This window comes from Pelobates fuscus, chromosome 7 (genome assembly GCF_036172605.1).
Source record: "Pelobates fuscus isolate aPelFus1 chromosome 7, aPelFus1.pri, whole genome shotgun sequence".
In the NCBI taxonomy this organism is placed as follows: Eukaryota; Metazoa; Chordata; class Amphibia; order Anura; family Pelobatidae; genus Pelobates; species Pelobates fuscus.
In genome coordinates this window covers 31,238,251-31,251,270 of record NC_086323.1, presented here as the reverse complement: position 1 = coordinate 31,251,270, position 13,020 = coordinate 31,238,251, and the positions used below count along the sequence as shown (strand labels likewise).

Below are 13,020 nucleotides of genomic sequence, written 5' to 3'. Positions count from 1 at the left end.
AAGATGTGTGGGTATGGGAGAATATATTTCGCCTAGGGCCTATCCGCTAAGCAGCTGCTTATAAACATGGCAAAGCTAAATTTTCTTTAGGTATATAGGTAGCTTAAATCCTGGCTAATCTTAGGTAGTTTACTCATATTTTACAATTGAACAACTTTTTAGATAAGGAGGGCCTGGGTCTCCAAAATACGGGCAAAAGGAAAATTGTGTAACTGCAACATATAAACAATAAGAATTAACGATTGGGTATAGGTAGGATAACGTTCCTTGCTGCATAGTTACATGCTAAGTCCCTTGGATATAGTGGGTGTCCCTGGGGTCATCGTAGTGGGGACTGCTTAGCCAATGCCCGCCTGATGGTGCACAGAGTCCCGTGGCCATGTGGCATACAGCAGGCTGGCCCATCCTGTGGTGGATCGGCAGGTAGGAGTCTCCTCTGGGGTTCTCCGCAGCACCGTCGGTAAGTCCTGTCGGCTTGCCCCGTTGGTAGGAGTGGGAGGTTGTGCTGCATCCGAGCGCCCCATGGTGTCTCCGCCGGCTGGCCCGCCTTCTTGTGGAGTTGTGGAGGTCGGAGTTAGGGGTGGTAGTGTGCGGTTTTGGCTGGGCCCACTTCCCGGTCTGCAGGCCAGAGCAGGTCCTTTGCGGCTGCTTTGTGCCTGTGAGCAGCGTTGTGGTTCTTGACCCTGTCTTCCGGGTGCTTTGGGTAAGTGAGGTCGGTCCTTGCCGGGTAGTCGTCTGGTTGGGAGGGCTCGATTGCGTTGTCGTCCTGCTTGGGCGGTCCTGGGTGTTACGTGTTGGCGCGGACACCGGGATGCTTGAGGGGGTTCGCTAGGCAGTGCATGCTTCGAGGAACCAGGGGACCAAGATAGGGCAGATCGGTTTAGCCTACTCTCCAGCTTCCTCCAGAATTCCTCGAAGTGATGGTCGAGTCGCGTGAGTATATCTGGTTTGGTGTCTGTCGATTCAACGGCATATGTCTCGCCCGCCATTTTAGGTGGGCCTCCGCTTGTTTGTGTGGGCGATTTGCCGCTTCTCAGCCTGTCCGAGGTAGTCCTCCTTGGGTGGACCGGGATCACCCCCACCGGTCCAGGGGGGGGGTAGCAGGGCTTGCTTGCGTGGCTTGTGGCTCCAGGGCGCCCCCAGCTCAGGGGAGCGGCCGCCTCCCCCGCCCGGCGGGCACTAGGCCGCAACGCCGTTCTAGGTTCCATCTGGTCCCAGTCAGGTAGCGAGTCGTTCCGCTGTGGGCCCCTGGTATTGGGTGGCCAGTGAGTGTTCGGAACTGATGGCTGTGTGACCTTTTTGGGCCGAATTTCGCCTGATTTGCCGAGATTGTGCTGGAGCTCGTGGAGAATGCGTCTCTCCGCCATGATGGTCAGGCCCCGCCCCGCGCTCTGCTTTCTTTTAAATGTATAAAGATTTAGGAATTTACATTAGAATCCAGTAAAGACAAGACAAAGTCGTTAGACATCGCAAATAAAGAGGAGAAATGGACACATTGTTTAATTGTCTCTTCTTATTGTCTCTGTATGGTGCACAGAACAGAGCTTATACCGAAGATTGACAGGGAGCTAAGATGCAGGATAACAAAGTATGGATTCTATATTTAACCTTAATTTTCGCGCTTACAACTACATATTTGCTAAATATAGGGATTTGTAAACATCATATTAAAACACTTGGGTAGTGACAGTCCCCATTTAAAATTGTATTTATTGTAAAAGGCAAATAATTATCAATTAATAAAAATGCACATTTCTGAAATAAAATTAGATTAATAGAGGTAAATTTTGGTTAAACTGACAAATCAATTTTTGACGGATAACTCACCCATATTGGAAGGAGAGACAGCAATTCCGGGAGACACGAACTCTGTGGTGTCATTAAAAATATGCAGCCATAGGACATAGCCTTCACTGGCATTCACAAACGGCAGAAAACACACACATCTGGGGTAACTAAGGCAATTACACGGAACAGATTCTCTGCTGTCATTCTGTGCCAATCTGTATTGTGACAAAAAAACAAAAACCCTCAGTAATACATACAGCGAGTGACTAGAACACAATCACAATGTATATTATTTGCACAGACTAATTTCATATCAGATTATTTGTTATCGAACAATTTTAGAAAAAAAATACATTATGAGCAATGTACAACATATAATAGAACACATAGCATAATAGTAAATAAAAACAATAAAAATTAAATTAAACAAAAGGTAAAAGGGAAAGGGGGTCACATCCACAAATCATAATATTTGATGCAGACTAATTTCTAAGCACATTTATTGTAGCTTAATATTACTGTATCATTGCTGTGGAGCTGTGTTGTACACTCAGACACACCAACAATCTGGAATTCTCGTATGTCAAACATGTTTTGTTAGAATTGTTTGTCTTTTTTATACCTATTGTACAGCACTACAGAATATGTTGGCGCTATATAAATAATTTTTATTGATATTTTAGTTTCTAGAAAAGATATTTGTACACAAAATTGGGACTGTCCCTCCTAATTAGGGATTCTTGGGAGGCATGCATTTATTGTTGCAGCGTTTGTTCAGTGGGGAGGGGACTTTGTGTACGCTGACAGTCACCCCCAGGAGAGCTATGCACAATGTGTAGTTTGACCTCAATCAGCTCCTGTAGTAAGACATGCTGGGATAGGCACACCTCCAGATTCCCTCCCTCTTCCCAGTGTGTGTATGAGATTCAGCCATGTTAGGTGGACGCTGCAGGGACGTGGATGTTAGAATTGGAAACAAACATGCCTAAGGTTTGAGCTGTGAATAATAATTCTTTGCTGATTAAGGGACTGTATTGTCCTGTAACCCAGCTATCATCAGGCACAATAATAAATGTTTTTTTCTGACCTAGGAGGAACTCGACTATGAACTAATGGAATTAAAAGAGGAGAGGAGAGAGAGCTGTCCACTGTTTTATCCGGCTAGTGATCCCTCTGCTCCTGTATCTTCACCATCTTCTCAAAGTCCATCTCTGTCGGCCTATGAGTTGCCTCAGTTCATGGAAACACTTGGAGCATCATCTAGTGCCAGGAGTGGCTCGTCCGGCGAAATCATGATTATTAACCCCACCACCTCCCTTCCCATTAGCATCAGTCAGCCGAGCGCTAGTGTGGAAGCTAGTGTTGCGCCGGTTTCGACTGCCACCAATGAAAAAACACCCGCATCCTCAGCAGCCGCAAGGCGAAGGATCGAGGCTAACATGCTGCGCCGAGGCAAAGTTTGGGACCACTTTAAGTGCCTCCACGAAGGGCGAATTGCAAAGTGCAAATTATGCGGCAAGGAAGTGAGTAGGGGGAGAGTGGTGGGTCATTTCACTAGTGCCGGTATGAACCTACATCTGAAAAGACACCACAAGTCTATATTTCTCAAGGATGAAGCAGAAAAAGAAAGTAATAGGGCAGGCAACAAGTCCACGGGTACTGTAACAGATTCTGCGCAGTTCTCACCGCCTTCCAGCAGCGTCACCACTACCACCGCTAGGCAGAACAGGGGGAATGTGGAGAACATTGCCTATAGTCGTCAGAGGCAGGGGAGACAGGGACGTGTGCACCAGCCTAGTCTTAGTAATTTAGTTGGATTTCATTTCAGGGACATGTCAAAACAGCAGTCTAACAAAATTACCCACCTGATTGCTCAGTTGATCGCTGTAGGGGGAGTTTCTTTTTCCACGATAGAAGGGGAGCCCTTTAAGCATCTGATACAGGCCCTTGTTCCGCAATATGTCATTCCCACGCGATCTAATTTCAGCAGGATCATAATCCCATCACTATACCGTTCCTATGTGGTAATAGTGAAGATGGAGCTGGCTAAGGCAGTAGGTCAGACGATACACTTCACCACAGATTTATGGAGTGCTCCATCTATCCAATATGCCTTCCTCTCCTTGACGGCACACTGGTGGCAACCCTCGGTACCTGGGTATGGGGGTAGTGGAGTAAATCCATCTTTAGCAGCATGCCAGGCTGGGAGTGGATCTGTAGGAAAGCAGGGCTATCGATCTCTCCTGCTACATGCTGAAGTCATGGATGAAGACCACAGCTCAGAAAACATCTTGCAGGCAGTCAGACGAATGGTAGCAAATTGGTTGGGAGAGCAGGAAGGCATCAATGTGCACATTGGGTTCATGGTCAACAACGGAGCTCATAACATGGTCAAAGCTCTGCAAGATGGTTCCTTTGTAGATGTGCGCTGTTCTGCACACATTCTACATCTTGTAGTGAAGGGTGCAATTCCTGATGGCAACACAAGAGTGGCAACAATACTTGATCGTTGCAGGAGGATAGCCGGGCATTTCCACCGTAGTGTGAAGGATAGCCAACTATTGAGGCATGAACAAGAAAAAACAGGGCTTCCTACACACTGTCTGCGACAGGATGTCAGCACGCAGTGGAACTCCATTTTAGACATGCTGGAAAGAATTTTGGAACAGCAGATGGTAATCCATAGTCTATCTTCTGACCAGTACATTGGTATTGAGTCCCCACTGGGGCGTGAGGATTGGACAATAATAGGACAGTTAGTGGCAGTCCTGAAACCATTTAGGGATGTCACAGATAATTTGTGCCACAGTACTGCTAGTTTAGGACAGGTCATCCCCATGTTCACCCACCTCATGAACAAGATGGATGCTCTCCTGGAAAACAATGAACTTGTTGCTGGTGACACACTCCAGTCCGATGTAGCAGCAGTAGTCAGGAGGCTGAAAGTTCTCCTCAAAGCTCGTCTGAGCGAACGAGTTGCCAATTGCCCTGAACTGATGCTAGCTTCCCTTTGTGATCCTAGGATTAAGGGGAAACTGGCACTCCAATCCAACAGTCTGACGTACTGGAAGGACAGACTTATTGACAGGATTCGTGATTTACAACGAGAGAGAGGCATGCTGGATGAGGGAGATATGAAGATTGAACCTGAAGTGTCTGACACTCCAAGCTGTACAAACCCAGAACAGCAGAGTGGGGCATCTGCGTTTTGGGCAGAGGCTCTTGGCAGTTTGGTGGGAGCAAGTGAAGCACTGAGCAACCAAAAGGAGAGTAGTGCCTCCGAAATGGTAAGAGCGTACCTGTATGAACATCCTTTGCCCCATACTGCGGACCCTCTGAGCTACTGGGATGAGAAGAAGAGTGTGTGGCCAGCGCTCTGTCTGGTTGCCCAGCAGCTATTATCATGTCCACCAGCCACTGTCCAAAATGAACAAGTATTTTCTGTTACAGGGAACATTCTGAATCCACAAGGCTTACAAATGTCCCCACAACTGATGGAGCAAATAGCCTTTCTCAAGTACAACCTCCCCAAGTTAGGTTACCCTGCTCTTCAGTTTAATAATTAAGGTGTCATCAATTTCTGAAAAGTTGATAAAATCCAATTACCCACATACTTCTCCATTCAAAAATGTTTCAAAATTTGTAAAAGTATTCTAAAATTTAGTAGGGAATTTTTTTTACAAAATAATTTTTTTTCCCCAAGTAAAATTCCTGCCGCTGCCTTACATTTGTTTAAAAATGCCTTTTATTGTAGTGGTTTCACAAGGCCTGGCTGAACCTTGCGGTGGGACTACGCCTGTTACCTGCAGATGCAGTTGGTATAAGCTGACAGGGCACCTTTTTTCCCCGCTCTGATAGACGGTCATTCACACTACAGATAAAATGTGTGGGAAAGCTTTGGGTATCTTATGGTGGAAAGGGGTGAATTAGTTGTCAATTGCTCATGCATGTTTTCCTTTTTTTTTTTATTCTAAAAATCACCTCTCTTTCAAATTCGCATTTTGTAAATGACTTCCATTGTAGTGGTTTGGCCCTACCTGGCTGATACTTGCAGTGTGACTCTGACTGCTATCTCCACAGACGCAGTCGGTGTTAACTGAAAGGCACTGTTTTCCATGCTGAAGGATGCTCACTTATTTTTCTTAGGAAAAAGTAAGTGGACAATCGATCAACCACTCATCCTTTCAGCTCTCAAGAAGAATCAAGGTGTCCCACAAATCCAGTCTGTAGTGTGAGTGACCATCCTTACGTTAGGAAAGAACAGTGCCTATCATCTTATACCAACTCCTTCTTCCGTGGTAGCAGCCACTACAAAGGAAGGCATTTAAAAACTGGATGAGCATCAGGAGGAGTAATTTAATTTAAAAAAAGGAGATTTTTCTGAATTTGAATGAAAAAAGCGAGTGGGCAATCGACTCAACAAATGTTCACCACACAACCAGTCTGTAGCATGAGTGACTGACTGTCCTTCCTTGTGCAACAAAAAAATCAGTTCCCCGTCAACTTATACGTTCCAATTGAAATCCTATCTCTAAATTTCTAGAAGTGTTCTACAATGTGGTGGTGGTGCTGGTTGTAATGCTTCCAAATGCCTTTCAATATAGTGGTTTCCCAATGCCTTGCCATGTGACTACACCTGCTACATCCTCAGGCACAGTTGGTAGAAGTAGATTGGGCACATTTGTCTTCACACTAGGATGGTCACTCGCGCTACTAACTGAATATTTGGGAAAGTAATGTTTCTCTCAGGATGGAAGGGGTGGATCTTAAATTGCCAACTCAGTTTTTTCCTTTTATTTTATTTTTTAAATCACCTTTTTTTCAACTTCAAATTACCCCTGCGGCTGCCGATTCCCATTTTTAATATACGGTATTTGTTTTGAATATAGATGTAATAATATAAATTTGGCATTTTCAAATTGGCATTGCAAACATGCTTGCTATTGCGTAGGCTAGGCAACATTGAAGCCATTTTTGCATTGCAGAACTCTAATAAGTTTTGGACAAACCACATTTTTTTTGCTGTAAGCAAGTTTACTAAACAGCAAGTTGTGGTAACAGACAATTTAAAAATGTAGATTATAATAACCAGCTTGGAATAAAAAACTAAATCACTAGCACATCTTAGCTACCTCGTGCTAACTTTTGACAGCCTGTTCCTACCTCCCTTCACTGTTTAGTAGATGAACCCCTATGTGTTAAGAATGTACAGTCCATAGTAGGTTTTGTGTGGGGAGTTCTGTTGTGGTTGTTAGCCAGTCTGCTACACATATGTTCTTGCAGAGGACATGCTGGCCCTGTGGAGGGATTTTTCTTGGAAAAGCGTGTTTGATGTTTTTTGAGGACCATATTAAAGTTTATTTCCTAAAACATTGTGTCAGCTCTCATGTTCTTTTCTCATTCTTTCTCAATCCTAACATCGAACAAGAAAGTTAAGTTTGGCTTCCCCTCTATTTTCTCTTGATATATTTCACATATTGAAGCAATTTTATTCATGGCTCAACTCTGTCATCATAAAAAAAAATGAATATTCATTGATTTTAGACCATCGTTCTATGTTCTCTTTCTACTGGGAAATAAATCATTTGCAATTTTTGTTTAGTTTTCTCAAACTGATAATATTTCTATACCAGCACAGAGGCGCATCTAGGTTATTTGGCACATGGGGTGGGACAATATGATGGCAAGCCCCCCTTGAATTTTAAAACAATTTCGGTATTGAGCACTCCCTGTTCTCTGTGTCTGCATCCTGTTGCCTCTTTGTGTGCGTCTCCTGACCTCTCTTACTCTGTTGTATTTCTCTCCTTACCCCTAGTGTATATATTATTCTCCTTAACCTATTGCAACCTCAAAAATGCCCTCTTATCTCCTTATCCCATAATGTGTTTCCTAACCCCTCTTACCTTATTGTGTCTTTTAACCCTCAACCTATGGTGCCTTATGGTGTACAACTTAACCCCTCTCTTTACCCCTTGTGTTGTGTGACCCTTGCCCCCATTTTTCCCTTGTGTACATCCTAACCCCACTTGCACTGTGTATATCATCCTCCTATTTCATGCCCTAGGTGCCTATTGCCATCCTTTTTGCCCCTTCTGTGTATCTTAACCCCTGATGTGCCTATTAATCTCCTTTTATTACCCTATGTGTGCTTCTTAATCCCCCATTTTCATCCCTTGTTTGACTCCTAATCCTCCTTTTACCCCATTGTGTGTCGCTTATCCCCTCTTTTACCCTTTATGCAGTGGTGGGATTAAGCCGGTTTGCGCAAACCTGGTGAGGAGGCAGAGGACAATCCATGCCCTTGCCATTTAATGCGTCTTCCGTTTAATGCGGATTCACGATCAGTATTGGGTGCAGGTTTGGTGTCAAACAATTCACCTGGGTGTCCCTGACTTATCTATTGCCCTCTAGAGGGTGGACGCGCAGATTTTCCGGGGTTTTCCCTGTGAATGTGCGACATTTGTCAGGCACTTATTCTCGGCACATTCATTCAGCCTGGAAGCTAGACCCCGCCCCCCTAAATTCCATTTTATTTGCACAAATTATTATTAGTAAGTCACGTAAAATTGTTAGACAGCATCGCCCCTGGCCACTTCCTTAAAATAAAAGTGTTCCTATCTCTCTGTTACAATAAGTAAGAAAGCCTCATCTATGTATTTAGCAAAAATAACCTCCTTTGTGTCTGAAGCAGCCAACACGCCTTCACATATTCCACAACATCATTATCAGGACTGTTTGTTTATCTAGACTGCTTGTTAACTGATTTGTTTACAGGGCCGCCATCAGGGGGTGACAACCGTGACAGTTGTCACGGGCCCGGCGGCCCTGGGGGGCCCGGACTGCTCTGGCAGTCCTGGGCCCCACTTTCCCTCCCTGCACACATAGATAGCGAATATCGCTATCTATGTGTGCAGCCCCGGGCCCCCGGCTTCCCAGTTACCGCTGAGGGGGCCCAGGCAGCACACAGCCTCTTCTCTTCTCCTCCCTGCTAATAACTCTCGCGAGACCCGGTTGCCATGGCAACGCTCCGCGGGTCTCGCGAGAGTTATTGGAGGAGAAAAGAGGAGAGGCTGTGTGCTGCCTGGGCCCCATCAGCGGTAACTGGGAAGCCGGGGGGCCCCACCATGCCACCGGACCACCAGGGATGGAATCTCCCCCCTCCCTAGACACAGGTAAGCAGGGAGGGGGGAGAAACAATTTAATTAATTACATTATTATTATTTTTTTTAATAATGTTAAAATGCCCCCCCCCTCCCCCTCCTCATTGGACATTTACACACACACACACTACATACACTGACACAACACACACACACACACTACATACACTGACACAACACACACACACACACACTACATACACTGACACAACACACACACTATATACACTAACACAACACACACACACACTACATACACTGACAAAACACATACACTGACACAACACACACACACACTACATACACTAACACAACACACACACACACACTACATACACTGACAAAACACACACACTACATACACTGACAAAACACACACACTGCATACACTGACACAAAACACACACACACTACACACACTGACACAACACACACTACATACACTGACACAACACACACACACACACTGCATACACTGACACAACACACACACACTACATACACTGACACAACACACACACACTACATACACTAACACAACACACACTGCATATACCAACACAACACACACTGCATACACTAACACAACACACACTCTGCATACACTGACACAACACACTCTGCATACACTGACACAACACACTCTGCATACACTGACACAACACGCACACTGCATACACTAACACAACACGCACACTGCATACACTAACACAACACACACTCTGCATACACTAACACAACACACACTCTGCATACACTGACACAACACACACACTGCATACACTAACACAACACACACACACTGCATACACTAACACAACACACACACACTGCATACACTAACACAACACACACACACTGCATACACTAACACACACAGTGCATACACTAATACAATACACACACTGCATTCACTAATACAACATGCACTCTGCATACACTACACACTAACACACTCACTGCATCCACTATACTGTTACACACTCTGCATTCGCTACACATTACCACACTCTGCATTCACTACACTAACACACACTCTGCATCCGCTACACACTAACACACTCTGCATTCACTACACTAACACACACTCTGCATCCGCTACACACTAACACACTCTCTGCATTCACTACACTAACACAGACTCTGCATCCGCTACACACTAACACACTCTCTGCATTCACTACACATTAACACACTCTCTGCATTCACTACACTAACACACTCTCTGCATTCACTACACTAAGACACTCTCTGCATTCACTACACATTGACACACTCTCTGCATTCACTACACATTAACACACACTCTACATTCACTACAAATTTACACACACACTACATTCATTACACTGACACACTCTGCATTCACTACACCCTAACACACACTCTGCATTTATTACACACTAACACACACTCTGCATTCACTAAACTATGCACACACTCTGGATTCACTATACTGACACACACTCTGCATTCACTACACTAACATACACTCTGCATCACCTGTACACACAGCATCCACTACACAAACATCCTCTATTCACAGTACACACACTACATCCACCACAAATTGAAACATTCTGCATTCACTATACACATACACTGTGTCTAATACACACACTACATCCACTACAGACACTGCATCCACTAAACACATTTCATCTAGTACATACAAACACTACATTCACTACACAAACACACACTACATCACTGTACACACACTACATCCACTACTCAAACACTCTCTGCATTCACTACACATTAACACTCTGCATTCACTACACTAACACACACTCTGCATCCGCTACACACTAACACACCCTCTGCATTCACTACACATTAACACACCCTCTGCATTCACTACACATTTACAAACACTCTGCATTCACTGCACTAACACACACACTACATTCATTACACTGACACACTCTGCATTCACTACACACTAACACACTCTGCATTCATTACACTATGCACACACTCTGGATTCACTATACTGACACACACTCTGCATTAACTGTACACACAGCATCCACTACACAAACATCCTGTATTCACAGTACACACACTACATCCACCACAAATTGAAACACTCTGCATTCCCTATACACAGACACTGCGTCAAATACACACACTACATAAACTACAGACACTGCATCCACTAAACACATTTCATCTAGTACATACAAACACTACATCCACTACACAAACACACACTACATCACTGTACACACACTACATCCACTACTCAAACACACTCTGCGTTCACTATACACACTGCATCCGCTACACTAACACACTCTGCATTCACTGCACAAACAGTATCTAATACACACAAACACTACATCCATTACACACATTCTAATTCACTTCCACTATACACACCACATTCAGTCCCGCATCATTGTCAGCGGACTAGGTAGGGCGTGGGCGGGCCCGGGAGGGAGGGGTCGGGGGGGGGGGGGCAGACCTTGTGCTTTGTCAGGGGCCCCAAAATTTCTGATGGCAGCCCTGTTTGTTTATGTTCCATTTTAGTTTAGTGCTAAGTTGTAGTATTTAGTATAATTTGCACTATTTCATTTAGATATTGGCTCCCACCCATTTGTAGCCTCAGCTGCTAATTTGTCTTCAGATGCCAATAACATAACTATCAGGACTGTGTGTGTTTGTCTGAACTGTTTGAAAAAGTTACTCCAACCAAAAATTTAACCCTTAGTATATGGTTCCCATCAAAACCTTCAAACCTTGTTCCAGTGCTGAGACCAAGTTCTCCCTGCAGCCAGATCTTCCTCTGCTAACTTCACTTACCCTCCATGGAAGGGGAGAAATGTCAGGGAGGGTGGGCTTAGGGGAGAACATGGACAGGGGGGCTAAACGCTGCCTGGTGCCAACATTGTGTGTGTTGGCATCAGACACCAATTTGTCACAGAATTCACATTAGCTACCAGGAACTTGTGTACTTGGTTGGCTACGGACGTCTGGAAGACACTGCAGAAGTTGGATTTACACTTCAAACTGCAGAGTAGACTCTAGAGTTTCACAGTGTGGAAGCAGAATATACTTAATAAGGTGTACTGTGCAATGCAAGGATCATGCTCCAATGAAGAGGTTGTATTAGTTACATCAGGATGATACACTGAGTTTCACCATTGCTTTAGGGCTGTGACACAGTGAATAGTTCATCCACACTTACAGTGAATAATGAAGTTCATACATCTTTGGCACAGGAGTTGTAGTTGATAATAGTGTTATCTCACAAGTAAGTTGGTCTGTTGCCGCTTGGGTCCAGCATTGTATTTTCCAGATACCACCTGAAAAAGAAGTCAAATTTACACAGTCAGCAGAAGGTCATCCATACATGTCCAGTTTATATACACAAATATTTGTCAACCCCTCTTGGTCTTCAGATTCAAACATAACGATACCTTTCCGTTATCCCAATCCCCAATGTAATCTTTTAAAATACAGAGGTTTTAGTATATTACTGGCCACAAAATGTCAGCTCAACTGACAACATCAAATTTGTGAAGACAACCCTCTTAATGAATTGTTTGCTAAAACATCACCTCACTGCTTTCAATTTAAAGGCAATGGGTATTCCTATAAAACTCTACAAACAAACTACCCCTAAATAGGAAACCTATGAGTGTTGGCGTTAAAAAACGATAAAGACCACACTGGTCGAAATGTTGTTTTGCACATTCTGGTGACAATAAATTGCTTGAAATTGAACCATTGGAGTGCCCTTATCCTTTCGTTTGAAGTATTACATTTGGGATTTGGTGCTGAACCCGGATCTGGTTGCACCCTGGTTCTAAGGTTGGAAGATTGAGTGCAGTTCTTGTGTTACATTCAAGATATTTGTTACGTCATAATGGGAACCTCCACTGATTTAGATTTTATGAGATATCCAATTCTGCAGAAAAGTGTTTGATAATGATAAAAATGAATCATAGGTTTCAGATCCTCTAGATCAGGCATATTCAACCTTCGGCACTGCAGATGTTTTGAACTACACCTCCCATGATGCTTTGCCAGCATTATGTGTGTTAGAACATTATGGGGGATGTAA

The 13,020-nt window shown here is 44.1% G+C and overlaps 2 protein-coding genes across 2 annotated transcripts in view; one reads left to right on the top strand and one right to left on the bottom strand.

The window, feature by feature from the left end:
- The window catches only part of LEPR (leptin receptor), a 92,636-nt gene that overhangs the window by 44,530 nt on the left and 35,086 nt on the right, over positions 1-13,020 (bottom strand). The window contains exons 4-5 of the mRNA XM_063428029.1: positions 12,142-12,259; positions 1,828-2,003 (exon numbers count right to left, since the gene is read on the bottom strand). Of these exons, the coding sequence (XP_063284099.1) occupies positions 1,828-2,003; positions 12,142-12,259 (294 nt within the window). The remainder of the gene's footprint in view (positions 1-1,827; positions 2,004-12,141; positions 12,260-13,020) is intronic.
- Positions 2,708-7,158, top strand: LOC134569050 (zinc finger BED domain-containing protein 4-like). The gene is made up of 2 exons (XM_063427886.1): positions 2,708-2,778; positions 2,880-7,158. The coding sequence occupies exons 1-2, from the start codon at positions 2,749-2,751 to the stop codon at positions 5,352-5,354; spliced, it is 2,505 nt and encodes an 834-aa protein (XP_063283956.1). The 5' UTR covers positions 2,708-2,748; the 3' UTR covers positions 5,355-7,158.

What these genes read in the sequence shown, in the direction of transcription:
- LOC134569050 (XM_063427886.1), top strand. Translation starts at nt 2,749, where the DNA reads ATGTTAGAATTGGAAACAAACATGCCTAAG. An exon ending in TGGAAACAAACATGCCTAAG is followed by an intron (nt 2,779 to 2,879) that starts GTTTGAGCTGTG and finishes TTTCTGACCTAG; the next exon opens with GAGGAACTCGACTATGAACT.